The sequence below is a fragment of the Stigmatopora argus genome, chromosome 21 (assembly GCF_051989625.1).
Source record: "Stigmatopora argus isolate UIUO_Sarg chromosome 21, RoL_Sarg_1.0, whole genome shotgun sequence".
Lineage (NCBI taxonomy): Eukaryota > Metazoa > Chordata > Actinopteri > Syngnathiformes > Syngnathidae > Stigmatopora > Stigmatopora argus.
This window is the reverse complement of record NC_135407.1, coordinates 12,285,044-12,302,270: the sequence shown is the minus strand read 5'-3', so window position 1 is coordinate 12,302,270 and position 17,227 is coordinate 12,285,044. Positions and strand designations below refer to the sequence as shown.

The 17,227-nt window shown below is 41.8% G+C and overlaps 2 protein-coding genes across 8 annotated transcripts in view; one reads left to right on the top strand and one right to left on the bottom strand.

Moving 5' to 3' along the window:
• Positions 1-14,908, top strand: part of umad1 (UBAP1-MVB12-associated (UMA) domain containing 1) — a 96,036-nt gene extending 81,128 nt beyond the window's left edge. For 3 of the 4 annotated variants that reach the window (XR_013297922.1, XR_013297917.1, XR_013297920.1), the window contains 2 exons: positions 6,409-6,518; positions 13,948-14,908. Coding sequence is in view for 1 of the 4 variants with exons in the window: in XM_077591026.1 (XP_077447152.1) it covers positions 13,948-13,976 (29 nt within the window). In the remaining 3 variants the exon portion in view is untranslated. The remainder of the gene's footprint in view (positions 1-6,408; positions 6,519-13,947) is intronic. The other variant, XM_077591026.1, reaches the window with a different exon arrangement.
• phf14 (PHD finger protein 14) overlaps positions 11,093-17,227 on the bottom strand; it is a 155,514-nt gene continuing 149,379 nt past the window's right edge. For 3 of the 4 annotated variants that reach the window (XM_077591020.1, XM_077591021.1, XM_077591015.1), the window contains one exon: positions 11,093-11,333. In XM_077591020.1, the coding sequence (XP_077447146.1) occupies positions 11,288-11,333 (46 nt within the window). In that variant the 3' untranslated portion in view covers positions 11,093-11,287. Of the gene's footprint in view, positions 15,561-17,227 lie in introns of all 4 variants that reach the window. The other variant, XM_077591016.1, reaches the window with a different exon arrangement.

The following is a 17,227-nucleotide window of genomic DNA, read 5'->3' as shown; positions in this document are numbered from 1 at the left end:
GGAGGAGTAACCGGAGGTGTGGGGCAGGGCGGACATCTCCGGCTGGATGAAAAACATAGGGCGCCATGTTCCTGGGTGGCAGCTCTGGGTGGTTGTGTTAGATTCGCAGGCCACGGCGGGCGGCCTCTCGGGAGACACCTCGTGAAAGTTCCAACTGTTGTCTCCCCTCCGCTGCTCATAAAGACCGGCTCGCAACTCCCTCGTTGTAATGGCTCTGGTCGCAGCCGCTTTGAACGGCGCCTATGAGAGAGTTGCGACCAGAAATATTACAAAGAGGGAATTGCGAGCCAGTGCCGCTGATGTTCTTAGTAGCAGCGAACGAGAAGTACAGACGCTCCCCTACTTACGAACGAGTTAGGTTCCGAGCGATTGTTCATAAGTTGAATTTGTTTGTAAGTTGATTCAGTGCTATATTTTGTATTATAATTTATGTTTAAGGCCTATATAAGTATATTGAAGGTTTATATAAGTGCATTTGTATGTTTAAGGCTTGTATAAGTAACACGCATTGGTTTGTACTGAAAAAAACATTTAATAAAATGGAGAGAATATGTACAGTACTGTATAGAGAGAGAGATTTATGTATTAGAAACTGGCCGAAAGAAGCGATCTAACGACGATTGCACAGTTTTCTTCTTTTTTTCATCATAAATGATGCGGTAGCACTGTATGGCATCATTCAATTGATTTGCAAACTTTGTGCAACGTTCAATATTTGGGTCCTGCTGCTCGATCTTTCTGTTTATAAATGGTACTGACGGTCGAACGATTCAAGTTGTATATGTGCAAAGCTCACCACTCTCACGCGCATCAAGCTTCGTTATTATTGCCACTCGTTTCAAATGAAATGGCTTGCCTCTTCCTTCCAACTCCCTCAATAGAAGCCTTTCGCTTTTTACCAACCATATTCAATAATGGATGCATGAGATATTTAATGATACAAATGAAAAAGGTTCTTTCCACACTGGAGATACATTCACGCACTTCCGCATTGCAACGAAGAAGAAGGTAGATGCTGGGTGAGCTGAGCCCTCACAGCGCCAGGCGTCGGTATTAGCGGCGGAAAGAAGCATTACTCGGAAAAAAATACAAAATCGAACTTACGAACATTTTTCGACATAAACGCAATTTGCAGACATGTTCGTATGTACCGTTGTTCGTAAGTCGTATGTTCGTAAGTAGGGGAGCGTCTGTAATATAATACTCCTCGTATTAGATAATAAAAATAACAGGAAATGGAACAGCTGAGCTTACCCACGTATTGATTGTGGGTAATGAAGTTTCATTCTGAGAAAGAGTGCCATTGCCTATCGGCGTTGTGTGCACGAGTATACTTCATTACCCAGAAAGCCCTCTTTTTGCCCGCGCATGCACGTTGTGCGTTTCCTGGTCGATGCGTAGGAGAAACTCGTCTGAATTAATCGTTCAGTGCTCGTAGATATTGTTATACACGAAAGATATGCAAAACAGTGCCATGGCCACCTGGCTTGGTCGCATCACAAAATTTTGATCGCATGACGGGCGAATTATTCGATCGAAATTTCCGTCGTAAGACGAGAATATTGTATGACAAGCGGTCGTATGACGAGGTACCACTGTAAGTAATATAAAAAGTCATGTCCGGGCAAGGTGAATTCTAAAATATTGCACAATCTAAGATATTGCACATTGTTATGGCACACCCCGAAGTTATTGCACAGAAAGAATTGTGTGCCGTGTTATTGCGTGTTCAGAGCCCTGATTACTGTGGGAAAAACTGTCCCCAAGTCTATTTGTCCGTGTTTTCTGAGACCTGTGGCCTCTGCCAGAGGGCAGCAGCTGGAACAGGTTGTGACCAGGGTGGTATGGGTCCCTAACAATGTTCAACTCTGCTGAGGTTGGTTGGTTGGTTGGTAGGTCACCCAGGCGCCTGAGGATTACCCTCAGCAGCGCTAGAGCTGTCACTGGAACGCGGATTAGTTCATCCAGGGGGTAGCCGGAGGTGTGGGGCAGTGCGAATATCTCCGGCTGGATGAAAAACGTAAGGCGCCACGTTCCTGGGTGGCAGCTCTGGGTGGTTTTGTTGGATTCGCAGGCCGCGACGGGCGGCCTCTCGGGAGACACCTCGTGAAGGTTCCAACTGTTGTCTCCCTCTGCTGAGGTAGCGAGGGCTGGCAATGTCATCAATTGAGGGCAGAGAGCAGCCGATGATCTTCTGGGCGGTATTGATCACTCTCTGCATGGCTTTTCTGTCTGCTGCCGTGCTTCCAGCGTACCACATTGTAATGCAGTATGCCAGGATGCTCTCCACAGTGGCTCTATAGAAGGTTACCAGAAGCTTAGTGTCCAAGTTGTTCCTCCTGAGTACCCTCAGGAAATGGAGTCGTTTCTGGGCCTTCTTCACCACTGCCGTGGTGTTGGTAGACCAGGAGAGCTTGTCCATGACGTGGACCCCCAGGAATTTGAAGGACTTCACCCTGTCTACGCATACGCCCCGCATAGGAGTGGGGCCGGATCTGTGTTGCGTTTACGAAAGTCCAGGATTATTTCTTTAGTTTTCGTGGTGTTTAGTGTGAGATTGTTCACCAAACACCATGAAGACAGTTTGTTGACCTCATCTATGTAGGCAGACTCATCCCCCTGAGATGAGTCCGACCACAGTGGTGTCAACTGCAAATTTGATGATGGAGTTAGAGTGGTGGGTCGGTGTACAGTCGTATGTGTACAGGGAGTATAGAAGAGGACTCAGTACACAACCTTGAGGGGAGCCAGTACTCAGTGTAATGGAGGAAGAGAGGTGGGGACCAAGTCTAACAGTTTGTGGACGGTTGGTTAAGAAGTTCTTAATCCAGCAGCAGATGGAAGAGGATAGTCCAAGGTGGGAGAGTTTGTCAGCCAGAATGTCCGGAATTATAGTGTTGAAGGCTGAGCTATAGTCAATGAAAAGCATCCTCACATAGTTCCCCTGGTGCTCCAGGTGGCTCAGTGCTGTGTGTAGAGCTACGACGATGGTGTCCTCAGTGGACCCGTTAGCTATATAAGCAAACTGGTTCCTCCCCTAGCAGCATTCTTAGGAATGTAAGTACAACACTGATCTCCAATCATATGACAAACTCCCCCTTTCTCAGCCAAAATCCGATTCTGCAACATTATCCTAGATGTTTCATGCAACTGTTCGCCGAGCGCCATGAGGGCTTCATCTGTATAGTTAATGAAACTAAATATATACATAATTAAGCTACTCTGTATTTTTATTGGGAGTAATCCAAAGGAGTATGAACTCTAACCCTGACTTAATTTCACCTCTAGCTTTGAACACCTCGGGAATATTGCCCTATTGAGTCTATATAAACACGAGAGTCAAGAACGTAGGAATGTCAATATGGTCTGAGTCATTTCCGGTGTCGTCTAAGCTATAGTCATCATATACTGCAGTTGGGTCAGTCGTTGGTGCTGTTACCATCGCTGAAGTCACTACCGGAGTCATTGTCACATTTGACGAATATATTTTGATAGGCACGTCATTTGCCCTTACAGTCGTAGCCCACATTATAAGCGCCTGATTGAGGTTGCTGAGTGGCATAAGCTGTGAATAGCATAGCATTATCAGCCAGAAGTAGCTTAAGTATACGCCTCATTGGCTGCGTTGATATCTGTGACCCTGCTTGATCATCAAGATCCCTTAAAAGAGATATTTTGCCTTCTGTTCGATTCCCTTTTGACCTGTTCACTATTAGGCGGAAGTCATAATTCATTAACCTTCAATGTGGCTTTACCTTTACACCCACTTCCCACTGGCTGGGTTTCTCCAGTATCAGTATACTACACTGCTCTGATACCCAGTCCGAGGGTTTTTGGTATGGTGTAAAGTCTCTTCCACATAAACGGCGGGTCTCTATTAAGACAGTTATCGAACGAATATCTTCAAAACTTCCCACTTGACTTGCCTCAACTTTAACAGTCCATAGTTCCGCACCCTTCTCCACACCTCTAAATGCCAGTCTTGGTGCTCGTGTATTGGTTGTAAGCTGCGCTTTTACCTCATGTTCAACCTCACTAGTCGGCCTTTTTACTGTCCCTGTGGGCTGGGTGGCTGGTGTCAAAATCACCAGCACCCGCAGCACGCAGATCAGGAGGTGAATCCTTAACACCTGGTTCCTCATTCGGGCTGTCCGCGCTGCTCCTTGATTTTTGATCCCGGTGGATGCACCTTAGTACAATGGTTGAGGTGGTTCCACGTCGTGCTTCCTTCCACCTGGACAGCCGTGGGTGTTGCTCAGACCACCTTGTAAGTACCTTGTCATCTTGGCTCGTGCCACTTTCACTTGTATACCTTACCAGCATGTACCTTTTTCTTTGCATGGATTTGATCATGTCTACGTAATCTAAAACAAGATGTTTGAACGGGTCTTCTGGAACTTGTATGGCGACTAATATCCTTGTTGCTTAATTTGTCTCACAACTTCCTCCCCGTGCGCAATGATCTAAATTGTGCACATCTGAAATCAGTATTGTAAGCAATGAGACTGCTGCTACAACAACCCTTTGTGCAATATCCACAAACCTTTCTCGTCCTTTGTCGCACCTCTCTGCTGCCACAAACTATGTTCACTTAGCCCTGCCTTCTGATGGATTATCACAATATCATCCGGTGTCCAAACCGGTTCTATTGATACCAATGGAGCCAAATCAGTGACCTGGCTTTTCGCCGCCAATTTTACTGCTTCGTCAGCTGCATTTTTTTACTTGCACAATGTCATCGTTACCTTTCTTATGTGCTTGAACTTAATAACGGCAAGTCTGTTTGGTTGCATCATGGCTCAGATTAAATCAACTATCTGCTTGAGGTGATGTATCGGCAAGCCAAAACTTTTCCTGAATCCACGCTGCTTCCACACCGCTTCAAACAAATGACACACACCATGCGCATACGCCGAATCTGTATACACGTTTGCTACTTTTCCTTTGGCCATCACACATGCTTCAGTCAATGCCTTTATTTCAGCTAGCTGCGCGCACCATGGCTGATCTCAACTCTGCCTTTATTGTCGTGAAATTGCCACCCTCCTGCTTAATAACTACAAATCCAGCATGATTGCCAAGATAATCTTTACAACAGAATCCATCCTATGTTACTTCTGCATTGTGCAAGGGAGTAGATTCCAAATCTGGTCACAACTTTGTATATTTCATTGGCTCCAATATACACTCACAGGCTTTTTTTACCGTCGGACACCTCTTGATCGTGATATCTGGGTATGACAACAGCGGCAAGTATTGTGAGCATTGAGCCTGGGTTATTACAAATCGACTCTAATTGACCAATTCTGAAATTCTATGATGCGTATAGATCACTACTGGATACCCCATTGTAATTGTCAATGCCTTGCCATATGTACCACTTTGTCCAGCTTCGTGCTATAATAAGCTTTAGGCTGTTTTCTCCAACCACTGCACGTCTCTTGCTTGAAATCATAAAGCAGCCTCTCGTGGCCTGCCCAACTGGCTGTCTCAAATGCTCATATCTCAAAATATGTCTCGTATCGCAAGGTAAATATTTGCTCGGAATTTTACTCGTATCTCAAATTCCTCGTATGTCGGGGCACTCGTATGTCGAGGTATTACTGTATTGTTTCCCTTGGTATGTGAACGCAAACAAATGTCGGGAGTCTTCATGTAACGGCACACTAAAGGCTGAGCACATTTAAAAAATTTAGCCTCGGGCGGAACATTCGTTAGTAGGGTATGTGGGTTTGGTACCTCGACAGGCCCTTCCTGAATGATATCATTCACTGCCCTGGTAGTCTCAATCAACACACCTGCACAAATTTTCTGGAAAGTGTTTTAGCATGTCTTGCTTTAAATCATTCTCACCTTCGCTGATTTGCAACATCTGCTGCATGTCATGGGGACCAACCATAACTTCTCTTGGTTTTGAGACCATATAATTCATGCACAAAATCTTTATCTTTGTCCCCTCTGGGGACACGATAATTAACAGATTCTCCATTGCTTTGCATGTTACTTGTGATGTGTTTTTCATCACACTGAAGGTGTAAATATTTTGTGTGCGGAGAGTTGAGATAAGACTTGAGGGGCAATCACGTAGAGTGGAACTGACTAGTATGTGGGACAATGGAGAGTGTATATCTGGGGGCGTGACAACCCACCCCTCCCTTCACGGAGGTTTTAGGATGAGGAGAGGAGGGTGTTTATTTTTTTATTTTTTCTGTGAGCATTGCATTCTTTTGAACTGTATTGCTCACTTGAGGAGAATTTAGATTAACCCTGTGAGTACGCAACCACTGACTAATGTGTTTGAATTGAAATCATTTTGTCTCAACAGTCCACTTGATTTATTAACATTAAAGCTAGCTGATTTTGTCTAATAACAAATCTAACATTTATTATACTTATTGCTCTTTCAAGCTTGGAAGTCAGTATGCCGAAGGACCCGAGGGTGAGCCGACATCTGGTGAAGACCGTGGCCACGACATTTAAGACCCTTTTAATGGGCTGGACTTTGGCTCTGCACCTAGGTACTGAAGGATGATGACTTATTTAAAAGAATTGAAGACATGTTTGGAGAGTCCATGTGAATGTGTCCATTCATGAGTGTATTATTGTGTTGCGTGTGCTGCCAGCTTAATAAAATGAGAAAAAGGTACACCTGCAGATAAAAGTAAATTCAGCGCAAAAGGAAAAATATATTGATAAAGGTAGTTAGAAAGAGAAAAAAAGAATACATACGCTGACGTGATATTTAAGTTCCGGATATGCAAAGTTGAGCGGTATTGCCGTGTTGCTCCACCTTGATTTTTTTTGTTTTTTCAGCTTCGCGAGATCCAAAAACAATATATTAACTTTTTAGGCCTGCTCTTCATATTGGTTGCCATTGACAATGATGGACATCCGATGTAACATGATGTAACACTGAATTTCATCCAAATTCTAACAGAATCACAAAAAACGTTGAAAAAAACCCACTGACGGGGCTAACTCATGAACTGGGAAAGATTTGGAGAATTTTTGGATGCAGAAAAAATTCGGTTGGAATTTCCATGCTGACAAAATTCAAATGTGTATAATATATAAATAAATATATATATATATATATATATATATATATATATATATATATATATATATATATATATATATATATATATATATATATATATATATATATTTTTTTTTTCTGGTTGGTATCTTCTTTAGCAGAGCTTGTATTGTGCCACTAACATCTTCAGGCTCCAGCACTTTTTTTTAATTTCAAAATGGATGTCCTAATATATGCTAAAACCACCCAAAATGAGGGATCTTTCTATTAATTATATATATATATATATATATATATATACATATATATATATATATATATACATATACATATATACATATATATATATATATATATATATATATATATATATATATACATATATATATATATATATATATATATATATATACATATACATATATATATATATATATATACATATATATAGATAGATATATATATCTCTCTACTGTTCTGTATAGCCTGCAAGAGAAAACATTTTATCCCAATTAGCATGCAACATTTTTTATATACTCAGTGTAAACTTTTCGCCAGCACAGGTGCGCGCGCGGCCATTTCGATCGTCGTCGTCACTTGTATAGACATGAACAAATATGTTCACCCAATTGGCATGCAATTGATAGATTTTAACATTGGGTGACAAAATGTCCGGGTCATTTTCATTTAACAGTGCTACTTACGGTCAATTCGCGGTCGTTTCGTTCCGTCGTCAGTCTGTGGAGATATGTCGTGGCCGCCCAGAATAGAATGAAGATCGTTCGTGGTAACCCGGATGTAGATCTTTCGTGGCACCCGGATGTCCGGTGGAAATATTTAATCCAAACATTCCCACTTTTATTTGCTTAATAAAATAATAGTGTGTTAAATGAGTGCTCTTATTGATATTTTGATATTAGATATTTAGATATTAAACTTACTCTCCCTCATGATTACAATTTTGAGAACAGTAAACTCTCTGTCAACAGTAGATATTTAGATAATTAACTCATTCTCCCTCATGATTACAATTTTGAGAGCTGGTTTCAACAGTAAACTCTGTCATAATTTGAACCTGTTCTACCAAACATCCATTCTACCAAACGTCCGGCGACCAAACGTCCGGGCGACCAAACGTCCGGGCGACCAAACGTCCGGGCGACCAAACGTCCGGGCGACCAAACGTCCGGGCGACCAAACGTCCGGTCACGGTGCGGATCAGCTTGAAAGAGTGATTTTGCATATTTCACCTCAGTCTCAGTCTGTAGAAGGTCCCCACCTTGTGGACTTCCTATATGTGACTCCAGTTTCTTTACCTAGATCTACAATGTCTTCTGTGTCTGTGCTTGCTACTGTCTTACCACTGCAACCGAGGGAATTTCCCGAATATGGGATGAAATAAAGTTCTAATGCTCAAATATAGTAGTAAGAATAAGCACACTCTTACTGCTTAGGAGCAAGAAACCCATTCTTTATTGCAGAGAAAGAGCCCGAACTTTATTGAACGCGCTCGTCTTCTATAGCCAGGTACAAGCAGGGCGCCTCTGCAATCCTACGTCCTTATTTGGTGAAGACACACAGCTTTCCTGGGAAGATGTTTATAAGATTTGCGGAGGCTTACATAAGTGAGTTATACGAGTCCATTTAGGGGATTAGACATTGCTTATAATATACTGTACAACGGATTCATTTGGGCCTAATTCCGCAATATTGTTCACTTGATCACCTGGCTACACCAAGCTGCCAGTCAGTTACTAAGATTCGGGAACTCTGCTTTTCTCCTGCACATAGATAGCTCTATGTATAGCAGTTAGCTGTGTTTTAGTTCATTTTACAGCTGCTCCTGAGGGGGGCCTTTATAGTGTCCTCTCAACTGCGTTGCAGGCATGGATCGACCCGTAAGCATTTCATGCGGTGTTAGATGGGTAATCCTGTTACCGTATTTACTCGCATATACGCCACCCACGCGTAGAAGCCGCACCCTTAAAATTGCCTTAAAATTGTTGAATTTGACTATTTCTGCGTATAAGCCGTCCCCGGATTCACAATTTTCACTTCCATATCCACGGTTTTAATACTTTGAAGGGAAAAGCTTAAGAAAAATCATCGCACGTGGTATTTCTTAGATACTGTATGAACAAAAGCACATTATTAGAGTCAATATCATAAAGAAGTTAATATGCCTGTTTGTAAATCCAAAATAGCAAATTATTCAGTTCGAATAAAAGAAATGTCTGTCTTGATGAGAACCTGATGCTTTTTGACACAAATTACAATTTTCTTATCAGAAGTTTAAGATGTTGTGGCAGCCATATTGCTTCTAATGTCAAAATTTCTCGATTCTTTTATGGTTCATATTACTGCAATAGTTGTCACTATCGAACAAGAAATTAAACAAAAAAATCTAAGTGGAATTTTGTTTTATATCAAAATCACAAAGGCATAATCATGCAGCTAAACCTCAATTCAAAAGAGAATTCACATGACTGGTATATACAAGAGGTGTCCGTAGCGATCTATTTTTCACCAGCTCTGTGGGTGGGTGCAATAATAGCATGAGATACGTACACATTGCACCAGTATCAAGGTGGATATTTTAGCGATCGACCGCAGGACCTTCGATCAGCCTAAACAACAATTGAGATGTGCTGACATGTTAAAGGAGCACATATATCAAGGCTACTCGCGTCTGGCCTGTCAGAGCACATTTAACCGGGCAAGACGGCAGCGCCCTAGGTAAGATGGCCGCGCCCCGAGCGAGCAGTGACGGGTACAAATGGTTTTTTTCACGTTTTATGCAAGATATATTTTTTTCTTGAATTTCATAGATGTCAAAATAAATGTAGTTTAGCCTTTTATCTGTTCGCATTTTCTCTATTTTGAAATAAATGACCGCATCGGTCGCATTGTCTTGCGAGATGGCGCAATGGCATCATGGTGTTATGGCCTTGGCACGTCTTTTTATGCACATATAAGCCATACCCTCGATTCAGTTACCATTTTCTTTGTCCGACAAATGCGACTTATATGCGAGTAAATATGGTAGTTTGCATGCGATAGCTCATTAGCGCGAGTGGTAGCACATTCACCCAGTTCAGCTTTGTGCTATCACATATTTCCGGGAAAGGTTTGCCACAGTTCCCAGTTCTCTGCATTTGTGGATAATAGCTCTGACAGTCTTTTTTCACATTTCTTCTTGAATTTCTTTGGATCGTTGCATGACTCTGATCTTGCAGCCTACTTCACTAAGTCTTACACATTCTAATAAAGTGTTTTCTTGATTCAACACGTAGTGGTAATCAGGTCTACGTGTGGCCTGTGAAATTGAACTCAGCTTTCCTACAATTGTGATAAATTGCAATTATTTTGGGATTAAACAAAGGGGGCAATTACTTTTTCATAGAGGACCAGACACGTTTGTAATTTTTCTGCCTTGATAAATAAAAACATCATTTAGAAACTGAATTTTCTCTTTCCTTGGGTTGTCTGTGTCATATGCAAATTCATTTGATGGTCTGAAACCTGTGTGTGTGTGATAAATATGCAAAAAACACAGAAATCGGGAGGCAAATACTTTTTTACGGCACTGTACATGCACACCCACTTTAATAAAGTCTTTGATTTTCAACTTATTGGTAACTTATCACCTAACAACTTGCATTGTAGCTGAGAAAAGAAATACAACCTGTTTTTAGACACATTTAAAACTTAGCTATCTGATATTGATATTGTAATCAACATTGATGTTTGTAGATGTGTATAAAATAGTGTGCCCAACTGTGCCCTCCCCTTACGCACAAACAAACACACACACACAATCAACCCCACAAACATGGTAATTAGTTTAAACAAATGTATGTATTATCTTTTAATCAAGTACACTATATGTACAACAACAAACTATAACACTATAGCAAGCAAAGATTCTATCTAATTAAAAAATATTGTAATCATGTTCAGTTAAAAAATGTACGAATGTAAATTGGAATTTTTTTACATAGCCATTCATGGAAAATAGCTTTTAGGTTATTAAGAGAAATGCATTTAGACTGGTTAACATTCAAATAAACAAACTTTTATTTGCAAAAACCAACAGTAAACTTCATGCAGACTGATGCTCCCAGAAGCTTGGACAGAGGAGCCTGTATTTTTCACAAAGTGATATGTTAGGAAAAAATGTGACACTTGCCAAATGTCTTGACAGATAAAAGTAGCTCTTTTGAAAGTCCTGAAGGGGAACCACAAGGGCTATGAAGACGAAGCTTGGGCTTCTAAAATGCCAGTCAACTGCCAACTATTGAATAAGACGAGAGAAAATTCTCAATGCTCAGACACAAAATTGGAATAAATTTCAATGGAATTACCAATCACAATACAATGCATAATTGGATGTATGTATTTACAACAATGTATCTACTATGGAATCTGTAATGCATCATTATGCCACATCACAAATAAGTGCTTTACTACAGTAATCCCTCGAATATCACAGCTTCAACCTTTGGGGTTTCACTACATCACAAAGGTTTTTTCTGGGGGAATTTTTTTTATTTTGTAAGTTCAAAAATGTAAAAATCCACGCTGAAACTCGCAAGCGGAAGCCACTCCCTTGTCCTTCGCTTACTACTATGACTCAGCACTGAAGTAAAAAAACAAAAACAAAAATATTTTTAAATAGGGGTGACCCTACTTTGCGTTTTTTTGTTTATCGCGGCCATGTCTGGTCTATATTAACCGCGATAATCAAGTGATTACTGTGTCTAGTGCTAGGGTGGTCCGGTGGAGCGAGTGGTTAGTGCGTCGGCCTCACAACCCTGGGGTTCTGGGTCTAATTCCAGGTCACGTCCACCTGTGTGGAGTTTGGATGTCCTGCGTGGGTTTCCTCCAGGTACTCCGGTTTCCTCCCACATTCCAAAATCATGCATGGTAGGCTGATTGGACACTCTAAATTGCCCCTAGGTATGAGTGTGAGTGTTCATGGTTGTTTGGCTCTTGTGCCCTGCGATTGTCTGGCCACCGATTCAGGGTGTCCCCCGCCTCTGGCTCGGAGTCAGCTGGAATAGGCTCCAGCACCCCCCTTACCCTAATGAGGATAAAGTGGTTCGGAAAATGAGATGAGACTATATAGTGCAAATCAAGGTTTTGGTAAACACTCACTTAAAAAAAGCACATGCACACACGATTATAGAAGTCAACCACAATGCAACAAATACTATTGTTTACTCTATTTTTACACCTATTTCAATTCATTGTATCTACAATTTTTAAAACATATTGGATTAAGTTTCCAAGTATGACATTAAAATACCATATATGTGAAAGAAATCGTTGCTTCCTGGTCATTCACTTGATACTATATTGTTGAATCCTTTCAGATTCTGATATTCTTTACAGCAAGAAATGCTGATAATAAACATCTAGTTTGGTTCCCCCCAACCCACGTTTCCTCTCGAGTAAAAGTCATTTGATGGCAAACAAGATTAACCATTTATCACCATGTTGCCTCCCCTGACTTCTAACAAAAAAATTGGCTGGTACCGTATTTTCTCGATTATAACACGCAGATTTTTGCTATATAATTAATTCCAATAGATGGGGTGCGTGTTATAATCAATAACTAAAATAAATTACAAATTTTCGATCGAAAAAAGCTTTGTCAAACTCACTTTGACGCACGGATTTTACGTCATCTCGTAAAGCCGATCGAAAATCGGAAAGCCGAGACCACCACTGCCCCCCTCTAGCCTCGTACTCGTCTCAGTTCACCCTCTCTCAGTTCAGTTTTGGACATTGTACAAGCAACATGGCATCAAAACGAGCAAGTTATACCGCAGCGTTCAAAAGAAAAGTCATCAAAGTGGCAGAGGAATTGGGCAACAGAGAAGCTGGAAGAAAATTCGATATTAGTGAAGCTAACATCCGTGGTTGGAGGAAGAAGAAAGACTCATTATTGAAAGAAAAAGCAACAGCAAAAGCATCAGGACGTGGAAGAAAAGCAATGTTTCCAGAGTTAGAGAAAGAACTTCATAAAACGATTGCTGAGAGAAGAGCTGCAGGGTGTGCCATCAACACAGTCGAGCTGCGTATCCTCGCCCTGAAAATCATGAAAAAAACCAACAAGGATTCCGGCTTCAAATCGTCTGCATGTTGGTGCTATAAGTTTATGCAACGGCACGACCTATCTGTAAGAAAGAGAACGTCAATTGCCCAAAGGATGCCGGAGGACTACGGGAAATTTTAGGTGCGCACTATATTCGATTACTGCGTTTTTCCAGATGTTTTTGGCCCAAAATTACCTGCGTGTTATTTTCGAGTGCGCGTTAAATTCGAGAAAATACGGTACTTCACACAATTGCACACATAACAACAAGCCTTCTTCCTGTGTATTGAATGAATGAGTTAATCACAATGAGCGTTGAACTGTGATTCATTAGAACTTCTAATGCATTTTTCATTTTACATCCGAAAGCTAAGTTAGTGCATACCTGGTGTGAGCAATGTGACAGAAAGTTAATACAATTTCCTTATCAACTATAGGAGAATGGGTTCACATACGACTAGGTGTAACGGGCACAAAAAGGTAAATAAACCTGCCGCTGCCATGATTAGCATTCAGAGTGAAAATAGGATGTCAAATTATTAATACTCACAGATGATTTGTCATAATACTGGATTCCTCTCCTCACATTACTGGGATTGCTTGCACACTCACCTTGCCCTAACCAACCTATCTTCCCTCCTTCCCATCTTCCTTTCCCATAAACAACCACAAGACACGAGGCACAATAAACTCTTAAGTGTGCCAGTGTGATGGTGACTGTGATAGCCATTACTGTATTAATGTGTGTTATTAAAATGTTGAATTTTCTTTTATCTTTATTGTACACTCTTTTCTTTCCCTCACATAGTTGAACTCATTGGAGAAGGCATGGGCTGATCACGAATTGTGTGAGTGCTAATTCAACTGTCTTAAGTGATGCACGCGATATAGAAAAAAAGACAAGTGGTGCAGGAGTGGACGGAGTGCGCTACCACCTGGGGCACGCATGCTCGGGCTATGTACTATAAAAAGAGTGAGCCTCGACCATTAGAAAAAAAGATGGACTTGTTCATGGCAGTAGCAGCACTGCTTTGGAACTTTATCACCTCATACTATCGCGGCTGGACGACATTCGCAGAAGAGAAGAACAGCACATGAAGAGGCCATCATGGAACAGAGACTTCTCCAAGTGCTCAGAAGCCCAACGTGTATGTAACTTTATCGGCCAGGGTGGAGCCTGTCTACTTCGAGAAAGACCCACGTCAACTTGGTTCCTGGTGGAAAGGATTTTTTTTTCTTTTCTTCATTTGTGCTGTCCACCAAGCTTTGTGGGGTATTGCGTACACAAATGAGTATGATTTGTAATAATTTTGTGAGCATGACTTCCAGATAAAAGGGAAACGGGGAAATTGTGTTTTGTGCTTTTGTCATGTTCTGCCCCAACTCGTGACACTGACACATCCATGAACTTTCACAGCTGCTTGTTAAGAGTCGTTCCTTTGATGTTGAGACTAAAGCGGCTTGCGACATGCGTACATCCATGGAGCTTTTGGACGGGACCTAAGTCCGAATCGTGCCAAAATGTTATTGCGGCCTGTTTTTGAACGGGCTGAAGTCATTCCATCCAAACGTCATGTGAAGGGGCCTCCGAGTGTATGCTTAAGCAAAGCGCACAGGATATCATCTGTGGTGCCGATACATAAATGAGCACTTTATACAGCTGCTGTTAAGAGTCGTGTGTTTGATGTTGAGACAAAAGAGACTTGCCCTGTGTAGGCTTCATTTCGGCACCCTATGATGATAATGAGACGCGTCTCGGCTACCTTACACCGAATTCAGTGTTGATCTAAAGTCGGTGGTGGCCAACCCGGTCTTCGAGAGCCCCTATACGGTCTGTTTTCCATATCTCCCTCCACCAACACACCTGAATCAAATAATATGGATCAGTATAAAGCTTCTGGACAGCTTGCTGATGAGTTGATCTTTTTATTCAGGTGTGGTAGAGGAGGGAGATATGGAAAACAGACTGTATAGGGGCTCTCAATGACCAGAGTTGGCCACCCCTGATCTAAAGCATCCAATGAGTCCACAAAAAACGAATACGCAAAAAGTTAAGTTGAGAGGGGTGATCCTACTTGGCGGTTTTTCGATTAAATCCACATTATCCGCGAAATTCAAGGGAAAACTGTAATGCACCAAAATTAAAAAAGACAGATACACAATAACAGCGCATTCTCAATCTATTAAGTGGTAGCAGCAGATGAGGGGTTCATGTCAGGATTCAAGCTTGGTTGATTTCAGAGCATTTCTGTATTATTTTGTCAGTTTGCCTTGGACAACTGTTCATTCATGCAATTGGTGGTTGTGTTCTTCTCCAGCTTGTCTGAATCTCCTTTATTTTTCCTTTCTTTTTCTCGAAGTCAGCGGTATTCAATCCCATGTTTTCAATCAAGGTGAGCTGGCTGTCCCATCTCTCACAACCTGTGCAATTCAAAGATAGAAAGAGTCAGGGCAGCACACCTCAAACCCTGACGGAAAAATCCTCAAAATCTGGATCCAAATTATAATTAACATGATGAAGATATAAATTCACATTCATATAGAACTAAGACCACAAAAAATACTATCTTTGATAACCTGGTGATTTTACCAAGGCCTAATTACATGGATAAACATGCATTTTGTGTAGTCATACAGTGGGGCAAAAGAGTATTTAGACAACCACCAATTGTGCAAGTTATCCTACTTGAAAAGATTAGAGAGGCCTGTAATTGTCAACATGGGTAAACCTAAACAATGAGAGACGGAATGTGGGGAAAAAATCCCAGTAAAAACCATTGTTTGATTTTTAAAGAATTTATATGCAAATCATGGTGGGAAATAAGTATTTGGTCAATGCCAAAAGCTCATCTCAATACTTTGTTATGTACCATTTTTTGGCAATAACAGAGGCCAAACATTTTCTGTAACTCTTCACAAGCGCCGAGAAATACAATAAATCAAAGGCTACAAACGACAAGAAGGGTCCTCGTGCATGCATCCAACATTGGACGGAACAGAAAGCACAGCTCGACGCTCAGTTGAAGGCATCTTCGTCTTCAATATCATCAACCAAGCGACTCCAAGGTGCCGGACACCCTTTGAAGGACAATGATTTCGACGAGAAGCTCATCAGCTGGTTTTGTCAGCAACGTCAGAGGAAGCTCCGCTTCAGCCGCACGATAATCCAGAAAGAAGCGCTCACTTTGTCGACCGACGAAAATTTCAAGGCGAGTAATGGCTGGTTGGAAAAGTTTTTGCTTCGCCACAACTTCGTCTCACGCCGCCCGACGAATACGTGTCAGAAAGAGCCGGAGGAGTACGCTGAGAAGATCGTGAATTACTGATTGTTCGTCGAACAGAGCCGTCGCACCTCCAACTATACATACATCTTTGCTGCCGACGAGACGGCCGTTTACAGGAATTACTCGAGCAGTCTCATCGTTGAGAATAAGGGAGTCCGAGAGGTCCCTGTGAAGACTGGTGGTCATAACAAGTTACACGTTACTGTCATGCTGACCGCTCGATCCGACGGATTTAAATGCTTAAATCCTACTCAAGAACAAGCAACCAATTAAGGAGATTGTCACCAAGTTAAAGAATACGCTCCATCTTTGTTGGGTTGGCCGCTCCTTCAATGCCGATCTGACTTCTGAGTTTCTGCAGAAGATCATCGGTTCTTCTATGTTTGGCAAGTGCCTTACTGCCTGGGATTCATACCGTTGTCACATTAGCGATGCCACCAAGACGCAATTGAAGAAGCTCTAGATTGATGTGGCCGTTATTCCAGGAGGCTGCACCAAATTTATACAGACCCACAACGTCTAGTGGGCCAATGTCCGACAGTTCTACGAGAACTAGATGTTGCACGGCAAGAAGAGCTACACCAAATCCGGCAACATGCGAGCACCATCAATTGAAGTTTATTTGAAATGGATTGTCGATTCTTGGGATAAGCTGCCGAAGGATCTAATCATTTAGTCGTTCAAGGGATGCGGACTGGCCAACGCTCTCGACGGCTCAGAGGATTGCCAGATCTATTTTTTCAGGTCAGACGGCCCGATTCAGACTGGTTTGCAACTTCTCCAGCAAGCGCGAGCCAATGCTGG